The sequence below is a fragment of the Rissa tridactyla genome, chromosome 1 (assembly GCF_028500815.1).
Source record: "Rissa tridactyla isolate bRisTri1 chromosome 1, bRisTri1.patW.cur.20221130, whole genome shotgun sequence".
NCBI lineage: Eukaryota > Metazoa > Chordata > Aves > Charadriiformes > Laridae > Rissa > Rissa tridactyla.
This window is the reverse complement of record NC_071466.1, coordinates 151,912,027-151,938,758: the sequence shown is the minus strand read 5'-3', so window position 1 is coordinate 151,938,758 and position 26,732 is coordinate 151,912,027. Positions and strand designations below refer to the sequence as shown.

At 48.7% G+C, this 26,732-nt stretch overlaps 1 protein-coding gene across 3 annotated transcripts in view; it reads left to right on the top strand.

Annotated features, from left to right (window-relative positions):
• Window positions 1-25,613, top strand: part of WNT5B (Wnt family member 5B) — a 75,884-nt gene extending 50,271 nt beyond the window's left edge. For 2 of the 3 annotated variants that reach the window (XM_054222597.1, XM_054222590.1), the window contains exons 2-5: window positions 7,625-7,773; window positions 8,507-8,754; window positions 14,915-15,207; window positions 23,213-25,612. In XM_054222597.1, the coding sequence (XP_054078572.1) occupies window positions 7,694-7,773; window positions 8,507-8,754; window positions 14,915-15,207; window positions 23,213-23,671 (1,080 nt within the window). In that variant the 5' untranslated portion in view covers window positions 7,625-7,693 and the 3' untranslated portion in view covers window positions 23,672-25,612. Of the gene's footprint in view, window positions 1-7,624; window positions 7,774-8,506; window positions 8,755-14,914; window positions 15,208-23,212 lie in introns of all 3 variants that reach the window. The other variant, XM_054222580.1, reaches the window with a different exon arrangement.
• Window positions 25,614-26,732: the final 1,119 nt, after the last annotated feature.

Below are 26,732 nucleotides of genomic sequence, written 5' to 3'. Positions count from 1 at the left end.
AGCAAGCAGATTTTAATTTTGATCCTGATTCAGCACAAATGAGTAGGTGTATGCTTACTTTCAAGCACCTGGTTTAATGCTTTGCTGAAGTGAGGTAAATCTGCACCACCGATTTAATGTTTTGGGCCTGTTACTCAGCCCTTCCTGCACTTCTCTTTCCCTTTCTGTAAGGTAAGGGAAAAATAGCGGCTGTTAGGCGTTGTGGGGTCTAATGTATGCTGTGTATGTGCTTGCTTTGCAATTCTAGAGCAGAGGAAGAGCTGATCATTAATACGCTTTTCATTAGACTGGACTTTGTAAGAACACCTTTGAAGACTCTCCCAGGAAGGAGAGAAATTAAGTTCAGTTTGAATTTATTCTGTGGCTTACTATTTCCTTTGGAAATGCCTGTATCGAGCTTTGCTGGGCAATGATTTAACTGACAGGAGACTATTGATCCAAGTCAGTCTGACACTGGTCCCCGCGACCTACGCTGAGGTGTTGGGTGTCCAAGACAGAGCAGTAACCGTGCATCTCCGTGTTCCCCCTGGTCATTCACTCCTGGAGAGCTAAGAACCACTGCAGCAGCAGCTTAACTGTATTTTAGGTATTTCACTGTCTTTGCCAGTTAATGTAATTATTACAGAGTACGGAACAAACTAAAAGGAATATATACTCAGAGCAAAAATGAGGTCCAGGCCTCTGTGAGATGCAGAGACATAAATCTTCTTGGTTTGGGATGACTCCAGTGGGACTGAGGGAGCTGGACACCCCTTTTGGGAGGATGAAGGGTGCTCTGTGCCTTGCAAGATCAGAATAAGGAAGTAAACGCTTAAAGTCATCCAGCTGTTCCCATCCCCTGGCCTGTTCTGAGGTCTCTGCAGAGAAGTCGCTTTGACGTGGATCGCCTTTCGCTGTCTCCTTGCTCACACTGTCAGAGAACTTTGTCCTGCTAGCCTTCCTAATCGTCAAGGAGGGCTGACGTATGTGCTCGAAACCACCATAATCTGAGTCCAGAGTTCTCACGCAAATCCCGCCGCCAGCATCAGCACGACGAGGGCTGCCCTCCTGTCACTGCTGGAGGGGTCTGTGCCGCGGTCAGCTACGGCAGGTAACAAACCAGCTCCCGGGGCTGGCCCCTGGAAAACAAATAAAGGAGGGATGTACTTTCTTCTTTTCGCTTTCCTCATCTCTTTTTCCCCTCTAGGATGGTTAATCCTCTATGTAAGCTTAACTCTTGGGGAAGGTGTTGGCTAGATGGCCTTAAGGGTTGGAGCCTTTCATTCCTGGAAACCTGCGGTGTTGGGGAGCAGCAGTGTGGGCTTCCTAGCCCTGCCTGGGCTCATGTTTCAACCTGACTTCTGGTGGCTCCTTTGAGGGGGTCTGGGGAACAATTTCTGAATTGTTCCCCTTCTGAATTGTTCTTCTTCTGAAGAAGAAATTGTTAGTGCAAATTAAGGAGATGGGGTGCCTGTTTGGCAAGTAAGCTGTGCCACCGTGGGCATGTTAAATAAACCACTGAACGGTCATCAGAGGATAATGCTTGGTACTTTTTTCAAATATATGAATTCAGTGATTTTTTTAGTTTATGACGACGCATAGTGAAGCTGGTCTAATTTCTTACAGGGCTTGCCCACGTAAATAAAGGATGTTAAGGTTTCAGTATGTGATTAAGGATGATTTGCTGCAGCCCCAGAAACCCTGGTATTCTAGTAGTCGTGGGAACAAGAAGCGCAAAATTTTGGCCAGACATCTCCTGATTCAGGTTTCTGGCTCTCGACTGAGGTCTCCAATATGCAAATAGAGTTCCTGTGGAAAAAGGAACCAGATGGCTTGTATCTGTCCCTGGGGATATCATAAATATGGAAGGTTTCCAGGCAGCCATATACCTGCAGGGATGGTTCTGTGTTTCTTCCTTCTCAATTTCGAAAAATTGAAAGCCATTTTGTTTCAGCACACGCAGCTTCTGCAGGTGCTCCACAGGTTGCTGCTGAGTCTCTTGCACTTTTCTTTGGGACATCTGGTCTCAGTGGACCGGGTTGGCTCAACACTGGGATTTAATCTGCTGTACGAGTACAACTACCGCTGAATCACCTTGAGAGGGAGGAGGGTCGTGTCCAGGTTTATCCTTGGAGTTTGCTTCTTTTTTCTTGTAATGGGTGAGATGGTCTTGCTCCAGGTGAGCTCGTTGCCTGTCATGTGAAATATTGTGGCATAAATTACAACGTTCATAAGGATTTACATATATTCTGTGTCTTTTGCTGATGAGAAGCTGTTTTATTCATAGAATCACTATCGTTTTTGCCTATTCTGTTTTTAAACGGTGAAAATATTTAGTAGCTGGCCTCTTCTGTTGTCTAATACTTGCAACCTTCCTCCATTCTTGCTCTCCTTGGTGTGGCACTTCAGGGACAACTGTCACTGGGTCTGCTGAGACTGGCAGGTATATCTTGGCATTTGCGGCACTGCATGCCCTGGTGACAGTGAGACTGGATGTCATTGGCCAGGGGAGTCATGGAAAAATGAAAGAGCAAGGTAGTGGTGAAAGGAAATCTGGATCTGTCAGCAGGGGTGACAGGTGATGAGATGCAGAAAAAGGTAGCACATGAGCACATCAGGAGATAAAACTCAGTGTATAAGTACCAAAAGAAACAAGCAGGACATAGGCAGGAATAATCTGCCCTTCCAGCGGAGACAGACAGCGTGTAACGATTCAACGAGGCAAGGCAATGTCGAGACAAAAGAGGTGGACATGGAGGGCTGATGTGCTGGGATACTTTGAGAAGGTTTTATTACACCTTCTGTAACGGCCCAGCTGGATCTGGACCTATGAGGGTCACTCCAGTTGCTGTTTAAGTAATAATCACAATACCAATAAAACAACACATTTAGATCTGGGAAGGTTGACACCAGTACAGCAACATGGAGGTATGGTGCTGAGAGGGACAGGTTGTCGGCAGTGGAGCAGCACAGCACCAAATGAGTGAAGGGCGGTGGGATAAAAGATGATTTAGGTTTCTGTGTGAGGGCTGCATTTAGCTTCAAGGGATTTTATTATTTTTTTTTTTTTAGATCTACACTCCCTCTAAAACTGGTTCAGCTGAATGGGCAGGTATGCGACTTTAATGAGATTCCTAAAGTCTTAGTAAGAACTGTCATTAAAACCAAGCCGGGCTGCCAGAAGCAGACGTAAAGCAGGATGTTACACTACATCTCTTGGTGCCATCAGCTGGCAGGTCCACGGCACAGAACCAGAGGGCAGGGGTTCCCTTTTGAGCAGCACATGCAAATCCTCCTTCCCGGGTAACGTGTCTCTACTGGCTCCTTAAGTAGAGGAGACTCTACTTCAGTGAATATTTTTCCCATCTTGAGTAAGTGTCTTATGTCAGAGAGAGCAGTAAATGTTTCTGGATGCACTGGACGTTGTGAGGCATGAAAAACAGGCATTGAACCATAGTCGAATCGCAAGAATAAACAGGAACTTGAAAGAGGCTCTTGACCAAGAATGTCTCCCAGTTCTCCCCGGTCCGGGAGAAACTGGACAAGATGCAGAAAAGAGGATCATTGAAGTTATGTGGAAAGAGACTTACATATTCTTTCAGCACTCCTTATAGCACGTCATAAAGATCTGTGTCACACTTGGGGACATCCCAAATTTTCGGAATACAATAAGGGTAGGACAAGGAATTTGCGTGAGTAAACTCCTTCTCTAATTTATCGGGGCTGTCATCCAGACAGGGTTCAACTTTTTTCACAGTCTGCCAAATCTTTGCAAATGATCTCATGGACATGACCTCCACTTCTTTCTGGGAGTCTTGCAGCTTTCCTCCAGCAAAGGCGGCGGAGACGGTATTGGGAAAGCGGTGATAACCCTCCAGCTGCTCTGCCGTGACTTTGGAAACTCGATGTGTAAATTTGTGCTTCATGCACAGTTGTCACCTCTGAAAATCGAACAAAGGCAAACACAGGTACTAATTTTAGGCAGCCAGGCAACACGGCAGACAGTTGCCTAGGGCAGCAGACTGTTGAATGCAGCAGAATGCCAAGGCTTTATGAAGACGTGGGCTTGCTGCCGCTGCTTTTGCCTCTAAGCAGGGAGCAGCTAGACCTAAGATGGGAGCACGAGACCTTTAATCTGAAGGCTGAGATTCATGTCCTGTGTTCAGGCGACAGCTCCCTTTATGGCCCAGGTGATCCTCAGTGGTCTGGGTGAAAGCATCAGTGCTCAGGGCGCAGCATGGGTTCGCTGCTGCCATTTGAGTCACCCAGGCCCACTCGAAGGGGTGGGATAGGGCCTTTTCCAGCAGAAGCAGGAGGAACCCTCAGTTTCAGAGTTCTGTCTATTGGCCCTTTCTGTAGCAGGAGCAGTATGAGTTGGTCTGAGTGGGCTGCTGCGGGGAAGGGATGGTTTGGGATGAAAGCGGGAGTCTCTTGGACAGTGGGAATGGACAGGGGTGATGACCAGGAGGGGTGGTCTGCCTGGGGTGAGGTTGGGCTCTCCTGGATTTGAGACAGGGGTTAGCCAGGGGACAGAAGAGGGGGTGAGACCAGCTTTCTCCAGGGCCTCCCTTATACCTGTTGGTGTAGTGACTCTTTCATGTCACTTGTATAGAGCCATCCCAAAGTCCTGCTCGCTCCTAGCCTCCTTCCCCTGAGACACCCAAATCCTGATGACTCTCCCAGCATCTCAGTCAGTCATTCAGGATTACCTGCCAGCAGCTCCTTACCCCTGTCTCTTACCTGACACCTCGCTGGCTCCATTCATCCCAGCCCTGCAGCAGCCCTGCTTCACCCCACCTCTCGTCCTCACAAAATTTCACTGACTTCTGCCACCCAGCCCTGCTTTGGCAAACAACCTTGACAAAGCTGTTTGGGCTTAAAACCCAAGTTTTTTATTTATAAAATCCAAAGCTCGCTTTCAAGATTTTGGTGGCAAGTAGAAACAGGCACAAGGAAGAGGGCTTAGACAGTATTCTTTGGACCACTGGCCAAGTGCTTTACAGCTTTCAGTCTGGAAGCTGCTGGCTGAGGCTAAATCCCTCCAACAACGCCCCACCTGCTATTACCACTTTATCTAAAGTCATAAACGCAGCCAGTGACGAAATTATTTCCAGCACATTAAAAAGGAGTCGCTTCCATAATTCACATCTTGACTCAATGGCAGTCGCTCTCACCAGCAGCAGAATTTAGGTAGAGTTCAGAATTTCAGGCATCTCACACTGAAGCATGTCCTTTATTTGCCGCCTTTGACAGGATATTAGGTTGGCTGGATAAGCGATCTTATCCCATATGGCAATTTTTGTGTCTCGTGTTTCAAAATAAGATCATCGCTTTGCTGGTGCTTTTTGGAGCTTGAATTGCCACTAGCAGTATTCTCAACATTTTGCCGTTGTTAACCATCAGCTGCCTTTGAATATTAGTACTTAAAATGTGTAATTAATGCCATGTGTTTCTGGACAAAATTTCCTGTGAGCATCTCCCAGGCTTTACCAGCTGGAAAGGTTTTCGTTTCCATGATGCCACAGTGCCGGAGGTGGACCACCGGTCCAGGGCCATGTGGTGGTTCATCCTTGTTGCCCCGTGGAGTGCTGCGGCTCTGCACATGCGCCCGGAGAAACTCATACGAACACGGACATTGACATCACCCCTATTTGTGGAAGTGCTTCATCGGCTGGTGCCGCCTCACATTCCTGGCTGGGAGAGGCACCGGGGCAGCTCACCACGGTTTACTCCTCTCTCAGAGTCTGTGAGGAGACTTGGTGAGGGCGAAGCTTGGAGATACACCTCTCCCATCATGTCATCTATTTACATGGTGCATGCCTTGTGTGAGACAGCAAGGCTTGGTTGTTGTTTTTTTTTTCCCTGCCCTAGTTCTTCCTTCTGGCTGTGGTGAGATGGAAAGGTGGGACGCTCTCTTCTCTGCCAGCGAGAAGGTTTTCTGTATCTGAGGCTGGCTTGGAAATTCTTTAGGTGACATCACACCATGTCTGTGCAGACTCATTGTTTGTCATGGAAAAGTCATTCATCCATACACAACTTCCTTCCTCCCCAGACTCCGGGAGATAAACTTTCCATTCTGTCTATTCCCTATAGAAACAGACCCAAAACACGTATGCGTGGCTACACACACATACAGCTCGCCATCCCTCCGTCACGCTTGGAGCTGTGGGAGGAGGGAAAGGGAGGATATAGAAGATGCGAATAAAGTCACCCTGTTTTCTTCAGATGTGGATCCTGCTGTGCCCGAGCAGTAAAACTCCCCTCCCGACGAGGTCACACAAGGCTTTTTTGTCCTGAGGCTAATTCTGGCACTCGCAGCCCCACATCTGCCTGCCAGGTGAGATGGGCCACCAGCTGCAGGTACAGCACATCTGGATGGGAGAGGAAGCGAAGCGTGCTGCAAACAAACACAGCAAGTCCACCGTGGCGGGTGCGAGGAATTCAATAAAAAATATACTTCAGTGGTCTGAGCTGCCGAGGCTGGTGATTCATGTCTCGGGCACCGCTCGTGAGGCAGAGTGAAAGGCCGGGTACTTGCGGATCTTGGACCACGGACGCCGTGGCCACGGCTTGGGAGTTGCTGGAGGGGACCCGCACGTTCAGCCTTGCTTTCGGGGAGCCGCCGCCCCAGGGGCAGGGTCGGGGGGACGCCAGGCCTGGTGAGGAGGCTGTGTGGGAGAGAAGCGGGGGTCATTTGTCCGTGGCGGAGAGGTGGGGACAGTGTGACGTGGGGTAGGACAGGACGGTGGGAGGCCGTGTGGAGATGGAGGCGGCAGTGGTGTGGATGGTGTGATAAGGTGTCTGTTTCCCCATGGCATGAGGGAGGCAGGGTGCGAGGAGCATTTGTTACAAGGACAGTTACGGGTCCAGGATGCCTGCGTTTGCTTTCTGCTGGTGTCTGGGGGGGAAAAAGGGATGAGGAGCTGCTGGATTGCCCCTGCCTTTGAGGTTCCCGCTGGGTTGAGCTGGGAAGGGAGAGGGGTGTTTGGACAAAGAGGAGCCTTTGAAGCTTTTCTGCTGTCCACCTCCCCTGCCCATAAAGCCATTAGGCTCTGGTGCCAACCCCATCTATCCGCGCTGTCGCCGGCAGCCCAGCCGAGCCCCGCAGACCCCCCGCCCGGGCAGTGGGGCCGGTGCCACGGCGTGGGGCCCTTGGGGAGGCCGTTTTGGGGAGGGGGGCGGCTCATTTCCGAGCCGGCCCTGCATTACAAAGGCGTCGGGGCCAGCGCGACCCTTTGATGTGCCCCGCCGGCTCCCCCGCGCACCTGCGGTGGCGGGGCTCCACGCCACGCCACGGACCGCGGGGGGAGCATCAAAGGCGGCCAAGCCGGGGCCGTCCCGGAGGCTCCGGGGGTCCCTCCCGACGGCAAGTCCCACAGGTCCCCTCGCTCCCCCCGGGGCGGGACGGGGAGGCTCCGTCGGTGGCGGCGGAATCCCGGCGGCGCGGCCCCTGCCCCGGGGCCGAGGGCGGGCGGGCGGGGACGGAGGGAGGCAGGGCCGCCGCCGGAGCCCCCGGGAGGCGGCGGCCGGGGGAGGGTCCTGCGGGGGCGGGAGGGGGCGGCAGCCGCAGCCGGGCTGTGCTCGCCGCGCCCCCGGCCGCACGCAGGCCCCGCTCCAAGGGTTTCTCCTCGGCGTTTCTCCGCAGGGCGCCCCGTCCCGGCGGCCGGCTCTGCGGGGGCTGCCCCAGCCCCGCCGCCGCCGCCCGCAGCCCACCATGACCGGGCCGAGGCTGGCCCTCGCCGCCGCCCTCCTCTGCAGCTGCACCTCGCCGGTGGCCGACGCCAACTCCTGGTGGTGAGTGAAGGGCGCGGGGGGGAGCCCAGCGGAGCCTTTGTCCGCCGACGGGGACCGGGAACCGGGGACCGTCTGGGGGCGGGCGGCGGAGCGGGAACTTATCTGCCTGCCGGGCTTCTTCGGCAGCAGCTCGCTTCTTTCCAGGTTCCCCCGCCTCCCCTCCGTCCCTTGCCCAATTTTGGGGGACGTGGGACGCAACCCCTCTCCTCCAGACATTTCTGTACTCCCTTGGTACGGGTTCGCTGAAATCCCGCCCGGGCTTTGGGATGGTGGGGAGAGCGTAAGGAGAGGATGGGTAAGGTTTCCTACCCGCTGCCAAAAGCCCCGGGAGCAGCCGCGGAGCCCCCTTCCCCTAAAGAGCGGAAAATAGCCCGGCTTGAAGGCAGGCATCGCTCGCTGGCGGTCTGCAAAAGAGGAAAAAAAGAAAAAAAAAAAAAAGCATCTCACTTTCTTCTTTTTGCAGAGAAAGTGCTGAGCTTTCTCTTTGCCCCCTCCCCATCCCGGGTGTCCTCTGTGTTTAAACTCAGGTTACAAACGAGCTGTGTTTCTCCCGCTAGAGCCCTGGAAAAGCCTCGCATCTGGCAGAGCCGTAGAGGGAGGCAGCTGACATGAGAAATGCGCCCGGGCTTTGGGAGCGGAGCGGGGCCGGACCGGGCTGGCGGGGAAAGGTGCCGGGCGTTTGGTGGAGGGGCCTCTCCCCTCCAGACTCCCTTGGATGTTTTTCTCATCCTAGGTCTTTGGCCATGAACCCCATCCAGAGACCTGAGATGTACATCATCGGCGCGCAGCCGGTGTGCAGCCAGCTGCCGGGGCTCTCCCCCGGGCAGCGCAAGCTCTGCCAGCTCTACCAGGAGCACATGGTGTTCATCGGGGAAGGGGCCCGCAGTGCCATCAAGGAGTGCCAGTACCAGTTTCGGCAGCGGCGGTGGAACTGCAGCACGGTGGACAACACCTCCGTCTTCGGGAGGGTCATGAAAATAGGTAGGAGCAACCAGCGCCGGGCAGGTGCGGGACGCAGGCCGGCAGCCCCGGTGCAGCTTTCTCCCTTTCTTCAAGTACACATGCAGGAGCGGTGAGCCCCGTTAGCATTGCTCCTAAAGCTGCCTTTAATGAGCTTTTCCATTCCCTGGTGTGCTGGTGCTGCCCGTGGCAGGACTGCACCTGAGCGGCGGCAGGACAGGAGCTAGCGGGGGGACTAGGGGGACAGGGGGCACACTGTCTTTGGGGAGCCATGGGAAGGTCAGGAAGAGGGGGGCTGCTTTTGTTCTGTGTGCTTGTTTAAAGGGAGGGAGGGAAGAAGCTGGAGCCAGGAACAATGGACCCGTGTTATCATTCCCAGCATCTGGAGTGCCCTCGGACAGGGAATGCAGCCCTGAGATGTGGGAAATATGGACTCCCTTGGCATGGGATCTTCCCCCCCTCCCTGTTCTGCCACTTTCTGTGTAAACCTAAGAGATTTTTATAATTCCTGCCCTGCTGGCCGTAAGAGGCGCATTGACAGGCCATTGCTGCACTTGAATTGAGGTGTGACCTAGCTACATTGTCCCAGTTCCTTTTGAAATGCAATCATCTGATGGCATGAAACTGAGAAATCCGGGCTCGGTTTGATGTGTCCGACAGCCAGGACAATAAAGAAAAGGTGTTAAAACAGCCACTCACACAAACACACATGCGCGCACACACACTCTCTCCAAGCCCTGTGTGAAGAGGTTTTGTTTCCCACCCACAAAGCCAATCATTTACACTGAAGAACCAGCACTATTTCTCGGTTGTGAGGTCAGGGAAAACACTTCACAAGCACAGGCAGCTGGACACGGAGAGGTGCATCTTTAATACCTCTGGGGCGTCAAGGCGATAGGGCACCAGGAGAACCAAGTCCTGTGATCCCTTCCCTTTGATCATGAAGTTCTTACGTGTCATCCTAGAGAATTTTAGGGATATTTCTGCATCTGTTACTCAACCTTTCAGAATTCCTAATTCAGCCCACCAGAGCCATTCTAATTCCTCCCTTTCTGCCCAGCTCATACCCCAACAAATCCCCACTTCTCTGGGGTACTCCCCTGGGAATTGCCATTTCCTGACACATACTTTCAGCTGCTGACACACATCCAAGGCATCTGTGCATCCTTGATCTCCCTCTTTCTGATAGCAAGGGTGGTGGCCAGATGAGGCTGCATGCAATCACAGATTGTTAAAACTTGTGCTGAAATTTCATTCACCAAAGGGGAAAGGAGAGAAAATATCCCCCCCCCCCCCCCCATCTCTCCCTTCTGGTGTCCCTCCCTCGCATGTAACTTATCCCAAAGAATGGGGATCCCCAAAGAGATCCTAGTGACTCCACAAGGACACAAGAAAATCAGGATCTCCCCTTCTGGAGTAAATTTCATCCTCTTCCTCAGTATCTTCCTGCAGCCCCAGGTTGGTCCAGTGGGTGGGTCCACGTCTGGAAAAGAAGTAAGGATGAACTGAGCGAAAGGAAAGATCAGAGCTGTCAGGACTAAAAGCTGTCAGGAAGGATCAGAGGGTGTATGGGAAGAAGCGACCAGAGTGGACAGTGGAAGAGGGGAGATTCCTCCTGTCTAAAATGGACTTGATCCTGTTAGACTGGAGCAAATTTGGGTTTAGATGGGGAAAGAGGTGTTTTGGGTATGTGATGAGCGTGTCCTGTAGTCCTGCTGCTATTGCTTAGTTTGTGCTTGCATTTGTTTGTTAGGAGTACTGTAGTATCTCTAGCAGGAATCTGCTGATGGTAGTGTCTGTGAGGTGACTGCCTGCGCTTTCCTGCTGTTTAAAAACCTATCTTAACAAAACAGTTTTGAACCCGGCTCCTTTAGATTTTATGATCAGAGCATGTTCAGATGTTTATACTCCAACACAAGCCAGCACAGAAGAGGAGTAAAAAAAATGTCACCAAAGGTGGCCTGGGGTATTACAGGCTCTATGATGATTCATCGCTGTTGTCTATGTTAGTGATAAGCTGCTGTGGAGGGGGATGCTGCCTCTTCTCTTAGTTCCACCTTCCGCTTTGGCTTTATCCTCCTTTGTAATGAGGCATTGCTCATCATTTCAGCAAATCTATTTTCCGTGCTGGGGAAGAAAACAAAGCCTTTCAATCTCTCAGGTTGTGTCAGCTATAAAGTCATTCTTCCCTGGGTTCATACTGTGTGCCTGTCTCCTGTTCTCAACCTCTGAGCCCCAATTCTGGACCACAGCCCTTTTTCTGTACTCTGTGCCAATGGCACGAGAAAGGTCTGGAGACCAGAATATCTGCAAGAGTGCAGAGGCATGCCAGAGTGTTGTGGAGAGGGAGGGAAAAAGAGATAAGAAGGACCCAGAAGGTGTATAGTATGCCAACAACCCTCGGCTGCCCACCCACCGATGCAGGCATGGCATATATTATATCATTTCTGGAGCTGCTCTAGATTGTGAGAGGGGAGGAGAACCTGCCCTGGCCAAGTCCAAAGCCTGGGAGATCCTTGCAAGAGCGTTCACTCAGAAACCTGGAAGATTTGTTTCCTTTCCCCCTTGCAGAACTTGGCTCAGCTTCGAAACGGGAGACCCGGTTGGTCTGTGTTTAATCATTACACCTTCATTTTGTGCATTTCATAGAGACGAGGCAGTCTGATGATACAAAGCTTTTTTAGAGGCACCCATAGCACTGAAGTAGGCTGCTTTTTAGCACTGTTTCTTGCTGGTGTTTGTGTTGTCATGAGAATTGCTCTTACCTTTTAAATGTAGTTTATTCAGTAATGATATCTGGCAGTGTATGAAAATTGTCCTTCTGAAGTTGCTTCTTGTTATGTCAGTACAGATTTTACACCCTATGTGTGTGTATCTCTATACATTATAGACAGACACATTCATTACTGCTACATTTATGAGGGAGACAACAGAGCACCCAAAAAAGGTCGTGTTAGAATTTCCTCAGGGGAAGAGAGAATATATCTCCTTTGGTGCAATCCTAAAGGCAAGGCTGGGGTTTCCAGGTTAGTCCAGTCATTTCTGAAGCCAAAGATCTTACTTCTTCTGCCTTTTCAAATGCAAAAAGAAAAAAAAAAGTCATGAAAGAGGAGAACAAAGAGAAATATTTTCCCTCGTTTTTCATCGAGGTTGCCAAACTTTAGGGAAATGCTTTTAAAAAAAAATAAGTTGAAACTAAAACTTTTTCATCAGAAAAGTTAAGAGCCACACATTTTTATCATCTTTGTGTCAGTCTCCCAACTGGAGTCAGTTCTTCTGGCAGCTCCCGAAAAGCAAGCCGTGGGGACTGACACCTTGCCTGGGTACAGCCCACCCTGGCATCCTCGCCCGTGGACCGCCCCCTCCCCCCAAAAAAGTCGCCGCGTCGCCGGGCTCCCGGTCCCGCTGCCGGCGGCGGGTGGCCGGCGGGCACAGGAGGGCAGCAGAGCTCCGCGCAGCTCCACCACGGCGGGCAGAGCATCCCGGGGACCGGAGCATCCCGGGGACCGCAGCCGCCGGCACCGTATCGTCCTTCGGGAGAGCTCGGTGCGGCGTGGGAGGGGGCAGAACGGGGGTGGTGGGGGTGGGTTACTGCCTGACTGTCTCTGTAACCTCTGTTTGCACAAATTTGGGGAGTAACACCCCTGTCCTTTGAGGTGATGGCACAGAGGTATGGAACTGGAGTGAATTTTGAGATGATCAGCGAAAACCTAAATACTTTTCCGAGGCTGGAAGGCGTTGCAGGAGAGCGGAGAATACTAGGGTGTGTAAGCCCCCAGCTGCCAGCTACAGATTTGCTTTTTATTAACACGGGGTTTCATGCACACATCCGATCCCGCCTCCCACACCAAGCTGCAGTCCTCCAAACCTACATCTACCGAGCACCGTGGTTTGTTCTGCTTTGTGGGCAGCAAGGGGCGGGGGGAAAAAACCCAACGTGGCTTGTTTCAGCCTCTCCCACCACCATCCTCACCAGCCTAAACAACTCACGCGGGTCCAGGGGCTGCACGGCGAGTTGTTGTGCTGCTACGTCTGGAACGTGGAGGTGGTTCAAATATGGAAGTTAAAGTGCAGAGATCTCAAGCAAGCTGTAAGGATGCTATGCACCTGGAGCCATGCAGACTCTGTTGCACAAGCTGTAACACTGGGAGGTCCTTTCCTTCTGTGTTTTTTAATCTCTATGGATGCAGGGAGTGCTCTACTTAATAGGGCAATTGGTGTGTCCGCAGGGCTCTCATCGTACAGGCACAGACTGGTAGGGGCAAAACTGTACATTGGACCATTACCTTAAAATACCCATAACATGCGAAACGAACTAGATGAGTAAAAGCTTGATTTTGGTTGCTGAAAAATGACCGCAGCTCCCTTATGGGCCAGTCTCAGCTGAATTACCTTAACTAGGAGTCACTCCTCTTTACCTCTCGAACCAGGGAGGTTTGGGGGCCATAGTCCTCTCCTTATGAGCTGTTAGTAAGGCCCTCCCTTCTATATTATGTGTCCTGTAGTGTTTTATCAGCCTTGTGCTGTGCTCCAGAGCAGAAGCCCTTAGTGTACAACTCTCATTTAGAGGGGAAAAAAAACAAATCACAAGTTGTTCGGCAAGGTGGATGCCATTCACAGCCTTGCCTTTGTCTTGGGTCATTACCACTAAGCTGGTGATAAGCTGCTATTAATTACAGATTGTCAGCATATGCAAATTGGAACAAGAGCATACCAAAAGCATCAGCTCAGTCCCACTGAGGGAGCTGGCACTGAGAGCCCCGTGGGCTGGTGACAAACTGTTCTTGGAGGATCTGCCTTGCCTTCTGAAGCCATTCAAATTTGCTTGAGAGCATTAGAGGGTCGCCTCTTGCTGGGGTTTGGTGTCAGTAGCCATTCACAATCAGATCGCTTATTCCAGTGAAGCTTTGGCAGTTGTTCTCTTTATCACCTGAAAGTTCGGTGTCGCACACAATGACTCTGAAGGTGTTGGTTTAGCTATTTATTACACCGTGTGGTGAGAGTGCAGGTGTGGGCTGCATCCTTCTCCTCATCCCCCTCTTTTCCCCCCTTTTAGACCCACAGCACTCGCTGGGGCAGCACGCTTAGCCTCATGCAGTATTCTGGCTGCATTGATGCCCCGGTCAAATTTAGGCTGAACCACTGCCAGGAATACATAGCTGGAGACCTGATCCAGCTGCTTGGCTCAGAGTCTAAGTGGTATAGAGAACCCACTCCAAGCAGAGCAGTCTCTAGTAAACCTGCTAATGGAAAGTCTTTTCATTTATTATTATTGTCTACATGGGAAAGTTTTACTTGTTCCAGCACTGCAGCTCTGTAGGCGTTGGGACAGCCTCTGCCTTGATGCTTTAGTGTAAAAATGGGTTTCCTTCAGTTTGTCTCAAAACGCTTCTCAGCTGACCTTATGTAAACCAAAATAAGGTCGATGAACTAAGATGCCCATAAAGAGTGCTTGTCCCAATTAAATTAAAACTGTTCCAGAGTGATATCTGGCTCAACCAGAACGCTCCTCTTGCACAGACCCAGCCTCATTAGTCGTTTTCAGTGATTATTGGCAGAGTCGGTGGCTGAGGCAGCAGCTGTATTTTCAGCAAGTGAATAACCCTCTTGCTGCTTGAGAGTTTCCTCCAGGTTGAAATGAGAGGATAGTGAAGGGTTGATCCGAGGGGAAGGAGGCTGAGCACTCCCTGCCTATGGTGTCGCTGTTTCTTTTGGGCGAGGCCTGGAGTTTCCAGGGCTCTGAAATGGTCAAACATAAGTATAATAAAAATAATAACCCTTGAGGAGCAGCACCTACAAGTTCTTCCCAAGAATGTTCCTGCAGGTGACAGAAGGAATCTCAGCCCCTTCCCTGGATTGTGTCAGAGAATCAGATTTGGTTTTGATCCTGGTTACACAGAAACTGCCAGCTCTGGACTGTCAATTGACTGGAGCTGTTATTGTGAAATGAAAAGAAAAACGGGATGCAAGCATGTGTTAGCACAGTTCCTCCTCTACCAGAACAGGGTGGTGCCCTTGCACTTGACCACGCCGTTCCTTTGTTCCAGCTAATTCTTTGCAGCTTCTCAGAGTGCCCCATGGTCCTACTGCCCGTAGCCCGTTTGCTTGCCTCTTGCTGCGCGTTGCGTTTGTTCAATGAGATCTGTCCCTCGTTAATTTGCTTCTCACGTCTCTCTCACAGGGAGCAGAGAGACCGCTTTCACCTACGCCGTCAGCGCTGCTGGGGTGGTGAACGCCATCAGCCGGGCTTGCCGTGAAGGAGAGCTCTCCAGCTGTGGCTGCAGCCGGACCGCCCGGCCCAAGGACTTGCCCCGAGACTGGCTGTGGGGTGGCTGCGGGGATAACGTGGAGTATGGATATCGATTTGCCAAGGAGTTTGTGGATGCCAAGGAGAGGGAGAAGAACTACGTGAGAGGTTCAGAGGAGCAGGCTCGCATGCTGATGAACTTGCAGAACAACGAGGCTGGTCGCAGGGTAAGACCAATGCTGACCTTTTCCTCTTTCTCAGATTCAGAAGGCTTGAGATAGCTAGATACCAAATTACTTGTAGGTTTGGTGAGGGATAGTCCAACGATCCCCCAGTGACTCCCTTGAAACAGTGTATGGTCACATTTTCTTCATTTTTGTGACTACTACAGACTATATGGACAATATTATGTTCCAGCTTTAATGGCAGGCTTCCGTTGCCAGCTAAAGCCAGTGAGTTTTTGGGTCTGTTGAGACACTGTATGGCACACGTGTACAGACGTTTAAGCCCTTTCCAAATAAACTAGGTGCTTGTCAAGGCCTGCTTTCAAGTTTTACATCTCAGAAACTGGCTTCCCAGAGCTGCCCAAATGACAGGCTGGTGGGGAAGAGGAGAATCTGTTGGCATGTGGAGTTCTCTTCGACTGCCATCATTGAGATTTTTGGGAGTATCAGGGCAGAAGCAAACACTGAATCAGGCTACCTGGCTATGTCTGAAATTTATGCCTTGCTCAGTTACCTTGGTATTGGGCAAAATAAATAACGTGCATCTAGGTGACAGACGTTTTCTGAGAAGATGCACGGTTTTGATCTGGAGATCCCTAGGGATGGAGAATCCATCACTTCCCTTTGTAGTATGCTACCATCATTAATCACCCTGTTTCAACACTGTGCTTCATTATCATTTGAATTCATCTGACGTCAGCTTCCAATCAGTTCTGAGTTTTACAGCTAGATTGAAAAGCCTCTTAGTAATCAGAATTTCCTCTGCGTAGATGTATTTATCTACTGTAATTTATTCACCACTCTTTCTTGACAAACTAGATTCAGCACTGAAGACTCTCTCACTTTCTGATGTTCTCATCAGCCATCAAATCATTTTCACATCACTTTAGTGTACCCTTTCCAGTTTTCCCATATCCTTTAAGAAACTAGATACCAAAATGACATGCTGGGTTCTGGTGCTGGTCTCCCTGATGCTGTAAACGTAGGTGAATTTGCCCCCTTTTTATGCGTTCAGTGTATGCACGTTTGCTTTTTACGCAATTCCTCTGTCTGTGATTGATAGCCTGGAAGGTGTAGCATCATTCATATGCGGTACAACTGTGTAATCCTGCCTCTTTCCAAACGTAGAACAGGAATACTTACTTCAACATTTGTGCCTTTTCCACAAGGTGTTTAAAATTTTTATCATTCTTCCCTAGTAGTGAGCTTTTCTGAAGTTAATTTTATTTCTAAGGTGTATTAAAAAATCCTATTAAGTGTACTTAGCCTTGCTCTTTTGCACATTCTCAACTAATATTCTTAGTTCCCTTATCAATTTTCTGCCCTTTCTAACTTCTAATTGTTACTGAATTATCTTTCCCATATATGTCTGTTCTTTTCTGCATGTAATTTCAGCTTTATTTTGCCACCGAAGATGATTTGCTCTGGTTTTTTTTTGATTGTGAAATCAGTGTGTCAGGTTGAAGCATTGCAAATACTCCATTCTTCCCTTGCAAAATCCAGTTGGGGTAAATTTGCAGTAAGTGGAAAACTGTGGACTTGAAAGCTGTAGAACTCAGTGGGTTTTGGTATGGGGTTGTGTTTTTTTTGGCTTGGAAGGGCAGAGGGTCTGCATGTGCTTAGAAATGGGGGGAGGTATTCCTCCACAGAGTAGTAGCCTGAAAGTGGCATTCTTCTCTGCGTTACTTGCTTTAAACATCTTATATGTCTGGAGTCATGAACTTGGATTACTACAAATAAATACCCTGCCTAAAATAGGGAGAGAATATGTTACGAGACTTTTTAACAGCCAGTCCTATTGCCTTGAGGGATCCCAGAGACAGAATATGGCCAATAGTTTGAGGCGCCAGTTGAACTGTAGTAACATCTGTATTAGAAGACCAAGTCAGAAGATACTTGCTCTGTAGCACGGGCGAAACACTACCCTGTCTTGTTATTCTTGTTACATGGGCAAGCATCCAACTGAGCTGTGATTTCACACGATGATACAGTCTTAGATGGAAGAAAGCTTTCTCCTGCTTTAAGGATAGAGCTAACAACACCGATGTCCTGCCTTTACTATAGTGCAGAAAGTTAACTAAATTGTGCTTGGAATGCTACAGTGCCTGTGCTTCTTTGGACTCCATAGGTAAGCTCTCGAGGTGATTTCACTGTCTCCAGCTAACCCTGGACAAAAGCTTTCCAAAGGGCCCGGCAAAAGACGATGTTATTTCTAGCTTGGTTTTTGTAGACTCTGTAGAACAGATGGCCATAGAAAATAACCTTAGATTTAATGAACACAAGTCATTTTAGATTAAATTAAATGGAAGTATAAACTGATGCGTAATTAAGCTTGTGGATTTCAAAGAACAAACTCTGATAAACTAAAGGAGCCGGTTAGTAAACTCAGCCGAGGAACTCGAAGTGGAGGAGGTCTGGAACTTTTTCAAGTCAAAGATGCTAAAGCCATTACAATTCCGCATGCCAAGCAAGAGGAAAAAGCTTGTAGGAAGAATATCCAGACCTCACTGAATGAATAACTACCACAGAGAAACTGTTAGGAATAGACCAAGAGCCTACTAAGAATGGAAAAAAAAAAAAAAGAACTGATAGCAAATAAATAACGAAAAGCTCTGTCTTAGAGGTCAAGAAGTGTAAAGATGAAGTGAGAACAGTTAAAAAAAATCACGCTGAGTCAGACCTTGCAAAGGGTAGTAAAATAAACAATGAAAGTTTTTAACCTTTGCAAATTGGAGGAGGCTGTAGAAAGGAGGCTGCTACTCGATGGGGATGGGGCTGAGTCTAAAGACAGAGTAGTTTTTGTCCCCAAAGTAAATGAGTGCTTTACCTGGGGCCTCAAGTCAGACTGGGGGACGTTGCTCATGACGGGGGGGTACCGTGTGTCTGCTGCACAGTGGAGATGTCTTTTTCTGCCCTCGACACTTCTGCCTAGAGGAGGGCACCCTGTGGGAGCGAGGAAGGCATGAGGAGGCAGCAGATGTGTTCCAACAGGTAGAGGGTACTGACCTTTGGGGCTAGCAGACCTGGGATGGGTGGGATGGTGCAGGGGGCAGCTGGTGGAGGGGATTTGGGGATTGAGTTAAACAATTCAAATGGGAGTCAAGTGGCAGAAAAGGGTTGGAAGAACAAAGGGCTCTGGAGTAAATGAGGCTGGGGCTTTGGGATGGATTGAGTAGATGAAGATTTGGGGGTAGTGAGGAATGGAGATGCTGGGATCAGGAAAGGGGATGAATATGAAAGGATCTGGAGATGAGACCCCGGATGGCTCTGAGATGGCATTGCTGTGGCTTCCAGGGTTGTCTGGTCTGGGTGGTGGTTGGCCCGCAGGCAGCCTTTCCTCTTGGGTCTTAGAAATATATTAGCATGGGAGCAAAGGAGAAAGGCTGGAAATTGAAATTATCACCACCAAGGTGGAAGCAAAAGTCAGGTAGCGTAAAGCTCTCAAGTCACAGGGAGTGGCCACTTTCTTTCCTGCCACTCTGAAAGAGCTGGCACCCGGCAGCACAGGCAATGTGACCTCAGCAGCATTAACAGGAGGACCTGGGGGAAAGGGTATCTCAGAAGAAGAGGCAAAATGGGAAATAATTTGAGAAGGATTTTTCAAAGATTGATCACACAATCATTTAGAACATCATCGATTTCCTAAGAGGCAAAATAGATATGATAGGTCTCATTTATCTGAGATTCTGCGAGACGTTTAATGTATTTCCCACGTGGGAAATGCTTGATTAAATTGGGAAAGAGAAGGAAAAATGCAGCAGCTATGAGATGGACAAGAAACTGGTTCAAGGAAAGATGTCGGTAAGTTGTGCGAAAGGACGTATCTTGATCTTAACAGAGCTTAATTAGCAGAATTCTTCAAAGACTTGCCTCAAGGCCAACACGTAGTATTTTTGTTTCTCAGCCTCAACACAAGAGTTAGGAATGGGCTGATGAAATTTGCTGGTGATGCAAAGGTGGCAGCTATTATGAATACAGAGGAGAATCTGAATTTTGTACAGCAGCTAATGACATCCAATAAAACAACATTAAGACCATCATTTGAGGTCTTGTATGAAAAACATTTCTGGTCATTAGGAAATGAGTAGAAAAGAATTGGTCGCAGCAGACAGCTGCACATGACTGGAGATGTAATGTGGCTCGGAAGGCGGCAAATATCCTATAATGTACCAGGGAAAGTCTTTTCATAAAACATGGGGGAATACTAATGCCATTGTATTAAGCTGTCCTGAGGCCCCAAAATATTGTATGTTCTCATATTCCCAAGCAAAATGACCTCAGACTAGAAAAGGCTTGTTATGGCTGACCCAAGGGATAGGAATCTTTTCTTAAGAAAGTGAGCTAGAATAGCTTGCCATGTTTAGCCTAGCAAAGTGAAAGCTGAGAGAGGATATGACTGATGTCTCTGTTAGTGGGAGAAATAATAGGGACGGAAAAGTACTTTTAAAGCAAAAGGCCAATTTGGCACAATAGCAAATGGGCATAAAGTGAATTCATTTAGACTGGAAATTAGAAAAAGATATATTTTATCATCGGAATAGCGATCAGAATAATGGTGGCTGAAAACCTAATTGCTTTTAAAAGGCACTCTATACATTTAAGGAAAATATTATTTGAAGCAGTGCCTACAATAGCAAGAGATCATACTTAATAACCGAGGAGGTCCCATCTAGTCCTGCATTCCTAAACTTCTGAGATTCTGGTTTTGGAAGCAGGAAGGTGCACGTGTAACTCCATACTCCCGAAAGTTGGTGCTGAAGGAAAGGAGTACAGAAGACACGGCATTGAGCACTGCGAAGTGGCCACCAGGTGCCATCCCACATATGGCCTTGCCCCACTTTCCCAGCTGGTGTTTCAGTTGATGTCTCCTGATTTCTAGGCAGGCTTTTGGTGTGTCCCCTCACTCAGTTTCTTGTGGGTGAGAAAGTTCTCCTTGAACTCTGAGGAGCTCTGGTGGCAGGAGAAAAGATTGTCCCTGCTCTCTGTGGTTCTCAGAAGGGGAGCTGAGAGGGACGAGAGGGAACCAGAGGTCTTTTATCTTTCAGGCAGTCCTGACCCCATCACCCCTTCACTCCACATCGTAGTCCTTGTGCTGGTGCCTCCTGGCTCTATTGCCCTTGTTTGTTTGTCTTTGGCTGTTATCTCAATATATCCTTTCCTTCCATCTGTCTTTTTCTTCCAATTGGTCTCCATTACCCTCTCTTACTTGCCCCCCCTGTTCCTTATCTGTCGCCCTGTCTGGCGGACTGTGGCGGTCAGTCCTTCCATGCTGTTTACCCAGTCGGCATATGGCAGGCCTCAGTCATCAGTCACTCAAGCCAGTGCCAGGAGAGCCTGGAAGGGGGTCTGGCTAATTGACCACATAGGAATTCCCCATTAATTCCCTTCCCGTTTCCATTCTTGCAAGAAAAGAATTGGAAGAGAACTTGGGCTTATGGGAAGGGGCTTTAAGCCTTTCCATCAGAGGCATTTTCAACCTGTTTAAGTGGCATGGCCATCGATCAGACCCTGCCCTCAGAACTGCATGTGGGGTCTGTTATTCTTTACCTTGACCCGAGCCCAGTCAGAGAGGAATTCTCCAATTTCCTCTGCTTTCTTCCCGTTGGGGCAGCAAAGGAGGAGAGCGGGAGAGCCATGTAGCGGCTGAAGCTATGGTTACCTCCACGGGATGTTGATAGTGGGAGCCACGGGGGGCTGAGTGGTGCCATGCTTACCTGTGATAATTGGTAGCATTCGCGTTCCCCACCACAGCTACTACCCACATGGGCCAGATGTTTTGAGCATCAGTTGCTTAAAGCCAAGTCGGAGTGAACTCAGTCCCATGACATTAACTGAGAGGGATCGAGTTGCAGTGTTTTTCTAAAGGAACAAAGCCCAGGATTAGGAAGAATCATAATACTTTATAAAAACACATGCAAGGGCAAGGGAGGCATGAGTGGCCTGGGATTTGACAGAACCATAACCAAAAAGTGCTAACACAAGCTTATAACAAGCAGGCTGACAATGCAGTGAGGATATAGTACGTGTCTGGGGCTCGGGAAATTCAGCTGTAGCTCTGTCTGGTTATAGTACAGCAGGAATCCTTAAGTAACGGTGTGGTTGGTCCTCTGCAGTTGTAGTTCCATCCAAGACAAGTGCTTAACTCCCAGCCTGTAGCTGTTACATTGCATCGTGAGGGGTTGCCTCAGTAAATTGATCTCTGAGGAGCAGAACTAAAGCTTCTCTGTTTTAAGGACTCACTCCATTGACTTTCTTGGGAGCTGGATCGGCCTCCATGTGATTTAGCCATTAAGCCAAATTGAATCTTCACTAGCTGTCAGAAGCACTAGATGTTAGTTAGACCAGGAGCAACCAGTTGTTGTAGGAGAACTCTGACCTCTTGCTACTGGTCCAGAACGTAGTCGTAGGCAGCAGGTTTTGCTTGCGGTATGCTCAATTGCCTTAATCACCTACTCCTTGGCAAGCGAATGCAGAGAGCTGGGAAGCTTTCTTCTGCGTCGGTGAGTGAGGCAGAAAAGAAACCTCAGTGTTTGGCTATTTTATTCAGTAGAAAACCTGGCAGGAAGACATATCGCCTCCTCCTTCAGAACACCCTAGTATTTTTTCCTCATGTTCCTTGATCTCCCCCACCAGATACAGCTGGTGGTGATTTTGCAGCTAATGCCAAACAGCTCTGCTTGGCAGGTGGGATCTGGCAGAGGCACTGCCCTGCAAATGTGCAGGACACAGGATGGTCGTGGGAGAGCAGATGTGAGAGCTTGAGGAGCAAGGGCCAAGGGGCGGTAAGTGGCTGTAAGACAGTCTAGCTCTGATGGCATGGGGTTGTCGGCTCTTTGCTCTGCAAACTTTGTCAGTGCCTGTGGGTGCTGGCGGGATCCCGCATAATTAGCGGTTTTGTACCTGTCTCTGAAATTCATGGAAAGAGCAAACCCCACCTGTGTTTCAGTTTCTTTTCCTAGGCTTTGAGCTTTGTTATTCTAGAATATTTTTCGATATTCCTCTCTCCTCCCAGCTAGTGCAGGGAGGAGGAAGAGTGACGACCGGTTTCCTTTACACCCCATTCTTGCTCTGCTGAGGGTTTAACGCTCGCTGGCCTGAATTTTCAAGACTATTTGTTTAAGTTTTGATTTCCCAACTTGCAGCAGGTGATGCCTCATATTTCAGGGGTATGATACATCTACAGCTCCTGCAGGCTCCCGAAAACGTAGCTGAGAGTATGTCGGAAAAGAAAGCCCTGAAAGCTTGCCTTTGCTGTTTAAAACATAGGCCTTTCTGCCTGGCGAGAGCCCTCTTCGTGTAGGGAAGTATCTGGACAGAAGATGGCGCAGGTTGGCAGTTAGGGCTTGCAGCTCAGCCCTTGCTCTTCGAGGAGGACGCCTGGTTAACACCTCGAGCGGAGGTGGACATCCTTCTCACCACCACCACCAACGCCGGCTTGCTCCTCTCTGGAAAGCGATGCCCGGCTCCGGACACTGCCCCTGAACGAGCTCCTCTCGGCAGGGGCGGAGGGAAAGGGTGTGGGTCTGTGGATTTATTTCAAAAGGATGCAGATGTATCCCTGCAAGCGATAGCCTCGGTTCCTGGTGCGGGTGTTAGGAAATGGGCAGGTTCCCAGGTGTTCCCTCGTTACAGCTCTGAGGGGAAAAACATGGAATAGCACACTGAGACTGGGGGAATTTCCAGAGCCCACAGGGATGGGACTGTTCCCCTTCTTTCTTGCTCCTGACCCTGCCATCAAGTCAGAAATCTGCCGGGGGAAAAGAAGGTGGGGTGGAGAAGTCACGTTTGGAGGCAACGTGACCAGAAATAGACGCATTTAGGGAACAAGAACACAACAGTCGCAACAGGAGGAAGAGGAGACTTTTGTCTCTTCTGAAGGACGAAACAAGAGAAATTGGGGGATAATCAAAGCGGTTATGAAGACGCGATGAATTTGTGGTAATTAAGCCAGCTGCCAGTGCAGCAAGAATAATTGCAGCTCTGTCTGATTGCCTTTCTTTCCCCGCAGGCTGTGTACAAGCTGGCGGACGTGGCCTGCAAGTGCCACGGCGTGTCGGGCTCCTGCAGCCTGAAGACCTGCTGGCTGCAGCTGGCTGACTTCCGCAAGGTGGGCGACCTGCTGAAGGAGAAGTATGACAGCGCTGCCGCCATGAGGATCAGCCGCAAGGGCAAGCTGGAGCTGGTGAACAACCGTTTCAACATGCCGACGCAAGAGGACCTGGTCTACGTCGACCCCAGCCCGGACTACTGCCTGCGCAATGAGACCACCGGCTCGCTGGGCACGCAGGGCCGCCTGTGCAACAAGACCTCGGAGGGCATGGATGGGTGCGAGCTGATGTGCTGTGGCCGGGGTTACGACCAGTTCAAGAGTGTCCAGGTGGAGCGCTGCCACTGCAAGTTCCATTGGTGCTGTTACGTCAAGTGTAAAAAGTGCACAGAGATCGTCGACCAGTACGTCTGTAAATGAAAAGAGCCACCAAAGCGACAAATCTATATTATATAAATCTATATAAATATATTTTATATTTGTATAAATAAACAGATGATGATAATAATTAAAGAAGCTTATTTAAGAGACATTTTGGGTTTTGAAATTTCCCCCCTCAGGCCGGCTGGTTTGCCATTACCTGCAGTTCTGCTGGGGAGTTTGTCTTGTTGGTGCATCTCCCCTTGGATGTTTTAGTCAGGGTGAAGAGGCTGAGGAGGTGCTGACAAATTGAACTCCCCCCAGCACACAAGCACATACCATTTCATTACAGAAACAAAGCCAGCGAGAAGAAGAGTGGCTTCTTTCTGCTCTCTCAGCGGTAAATCTCGGCATTTTGCATAGTTATCGCACATCTGAAATTACAGCCAGGTGTGGGTGAATCCTAATTATCTTGAGTTTCAAACCCTGCCACCCCACTGAACCCACTGGAAAATTTGGAACCAATTCTTGATCCCTCTAAAGGGCTTTGTCACGTTAGAGGGAAGGTTAGCCAAGGCTCCTTTACAAGAATATGGCTTAAAATCCAGAGTGCTGTAAACCATTCCTGGACGCTGCACAGACCCACAATGTGGTGGAGGAAGGTTTACAGCCTGCTGTTGTGAGGAAGGAAGGTGCGACCTGTGGCTGACCTGACCAGTGCGCAGCCTGGGAACGCCCAAGAAGCCAGCACCTAGCTCTTCTGTACCGCCTGGGCAAAGGGGAAGTCTGTCCAGCTCAGATTACAGGGATGAGGGATATTTTATTATTTTTTTTCCCCTTTAATCCCATGTTGAAAATTAATTCGTCAATATAGAGGAGAAGCTGCTGGTGCCCAGGGATGTTCGGAAAAGTGATATACTTCATATTTTGTCAGTAGAAAGGAGCATTGCAGGCACACACGTGCACATGACTGCGTAAGCACTCCTCAGGCCGCTGCCGATTTTCCTCTTTGAAGTGGATGCAGGTGGTCACCTTGTTCAGCTCTATTAAATCCTCCTCACCACCATCCCAGATGTATAGTTGCTCTTTAACATTAAACACCCCTCAATGACATTTCTTTCCCTCTGTTGCTTGTGTATGTGTGTGGTTTTGTTTCATTCTTTTGGTGGGGTGTCTTTTATTTTGCTGCTCTGTATTTCAGACTCCAGGGGCCATGCTCTTCACCAGCAATAGGCGAACCACAGATACGTTTGCTCCGAGAATGCGGGCGTATGTTCACTGATGGAAGTATTTTCTGTGTTTTTCATTGGTAATAAAAGAGTATAATAAAATCGTACTACTAGGGTAGAAGGCATTACCAAAGTCTGCTAATCAGTCTTACCACGTTGGAATTTTAGTAGAATCCAGTTCATAAAGCAGGGAACAAATGCTGTTCCTAGCACAAGACATTTCCTGTGCCTCTCAGCGTCTGCAGAGTTCATTTGCAGTCAGAACAATCAAGAGAAGCCAGTCCCCAAAATACAAGGGTTTGCTAATATACATCCTCTTTGTTGCTGACATTCCAATGGTGGTGGTTTTTTTTACTGTAAATTTTAAAATGCGCAAAATATGCCAATAAGCAAAGAGCCAGTCATGAAGATTATTATTTTTATATTAAAACTCTGTTTCTTATAAAGCATTGCAGTTTTACGGATTCCACCATTTCAACCACCAGAGAAGAATTTATATGTACCTTTCATACTTCAAATATTTGAGGACTCCAGAAAAGCACAAGGAAGAAAAATTATGTTTAATAATTAGGAGCTGTTGTTTTTTTAAACCAGTGTGTCCAGTTTTTATTTTATTTTTTTTAATCCAACAGGCAATATATTTGCTGGCATCCCAGAATGCAGTTTCTTGGAATATAAACAGTGGCCTAGATTTATTTTATTATATAAAATCCAAAGCCAGTGGTATTGTAATTCAAAGTAACGGAAATAGTTTTCCATGCATGGAAAAAATGTGAGTGCAACGGTCTGATCCAACTCCCATTAAACTTCAGTGGGAGCTGGACTGAGCCCAAGATCGGATCAAATGTGTGAGCTATTCACTCCTGGGATACTATACGTTTCTAGCCCAGTAATAAAACTTACTCTACCTTGGATACTTCTAAAAAAGACCTTTCCTCCCACCACCATCACCTCTTGTTCTTGTCCATCCTTATTGCGTCAGTGCTTAAAGGTGTCAGCTATTTATATATGACACCCTCGGGCATTGTTAATGTGTCTAATAATTCCGAATGATTTCATTTGGCCTTCCCGATAAAGACCACACGTTTAAGGGAGTCGCAACTCCCCTTGCAGTTTGGCACCACAATTAATTTTGTGGGTGTAAACAACATCGGGAGTGGAAAAGTTGGCATTGTTAGGGCTAGTATTTATCTGGGTGTCCTGGATATGTCCTCCTTTTTCCACCTAAAATTTTGTCTGGATGGAAAAAAGATGATTTTTGGCCTTTTGTCCCCACACTCTCGACCTCTGGCAGCCTGGTTGGAGCCAGCACTTCCTATTGGACTGGGACCATATAGCGGTAGGAGAGAAGTGACCATTGGATTTCTTTCCTCCTCCTCCCATCTCCACCTCCTTTTTACAAGACCTAGGTTTCAGTCGTCTTGACTTTCTGGGAGTTTTGTATGCAAAAACTTGATCCCGCTAAACTCTAGCTTAAAACTTAATTTCTATGGCGCCCACACATAAAAGAACCTCCTTAGGGTGGTAATAAGTACAAAATAAGAGCACAGCCAGTTTGGTTTGATACAGAGCCAAAGAAAGTCCAACAGAAAGTTGTAGCAGAACTGCTTCTTTACCATGGAAGTTAAAAAGTGGTGGATTCTAAGTTGTGCCTTGTTCGATGCACAAAGTGGTAGAGGGATGTGGGGGTGGGGAGCTGAGCTTGATTCTGAGCTCTCTGCCGATTATCTGCTTTGTAATCTTCAACAAGTTACTTAATTTCTTTGCATTTTAGCCTCCTGTATAAAATGAGGAGGGGGATACCTCCCTTTTTCGGTAAAGCTCTGAGAAATACGGCTGAAAAAAAATGTAATTGAAGGCCTACCCTCTACGCTTATTAACTCTGGCAGGCA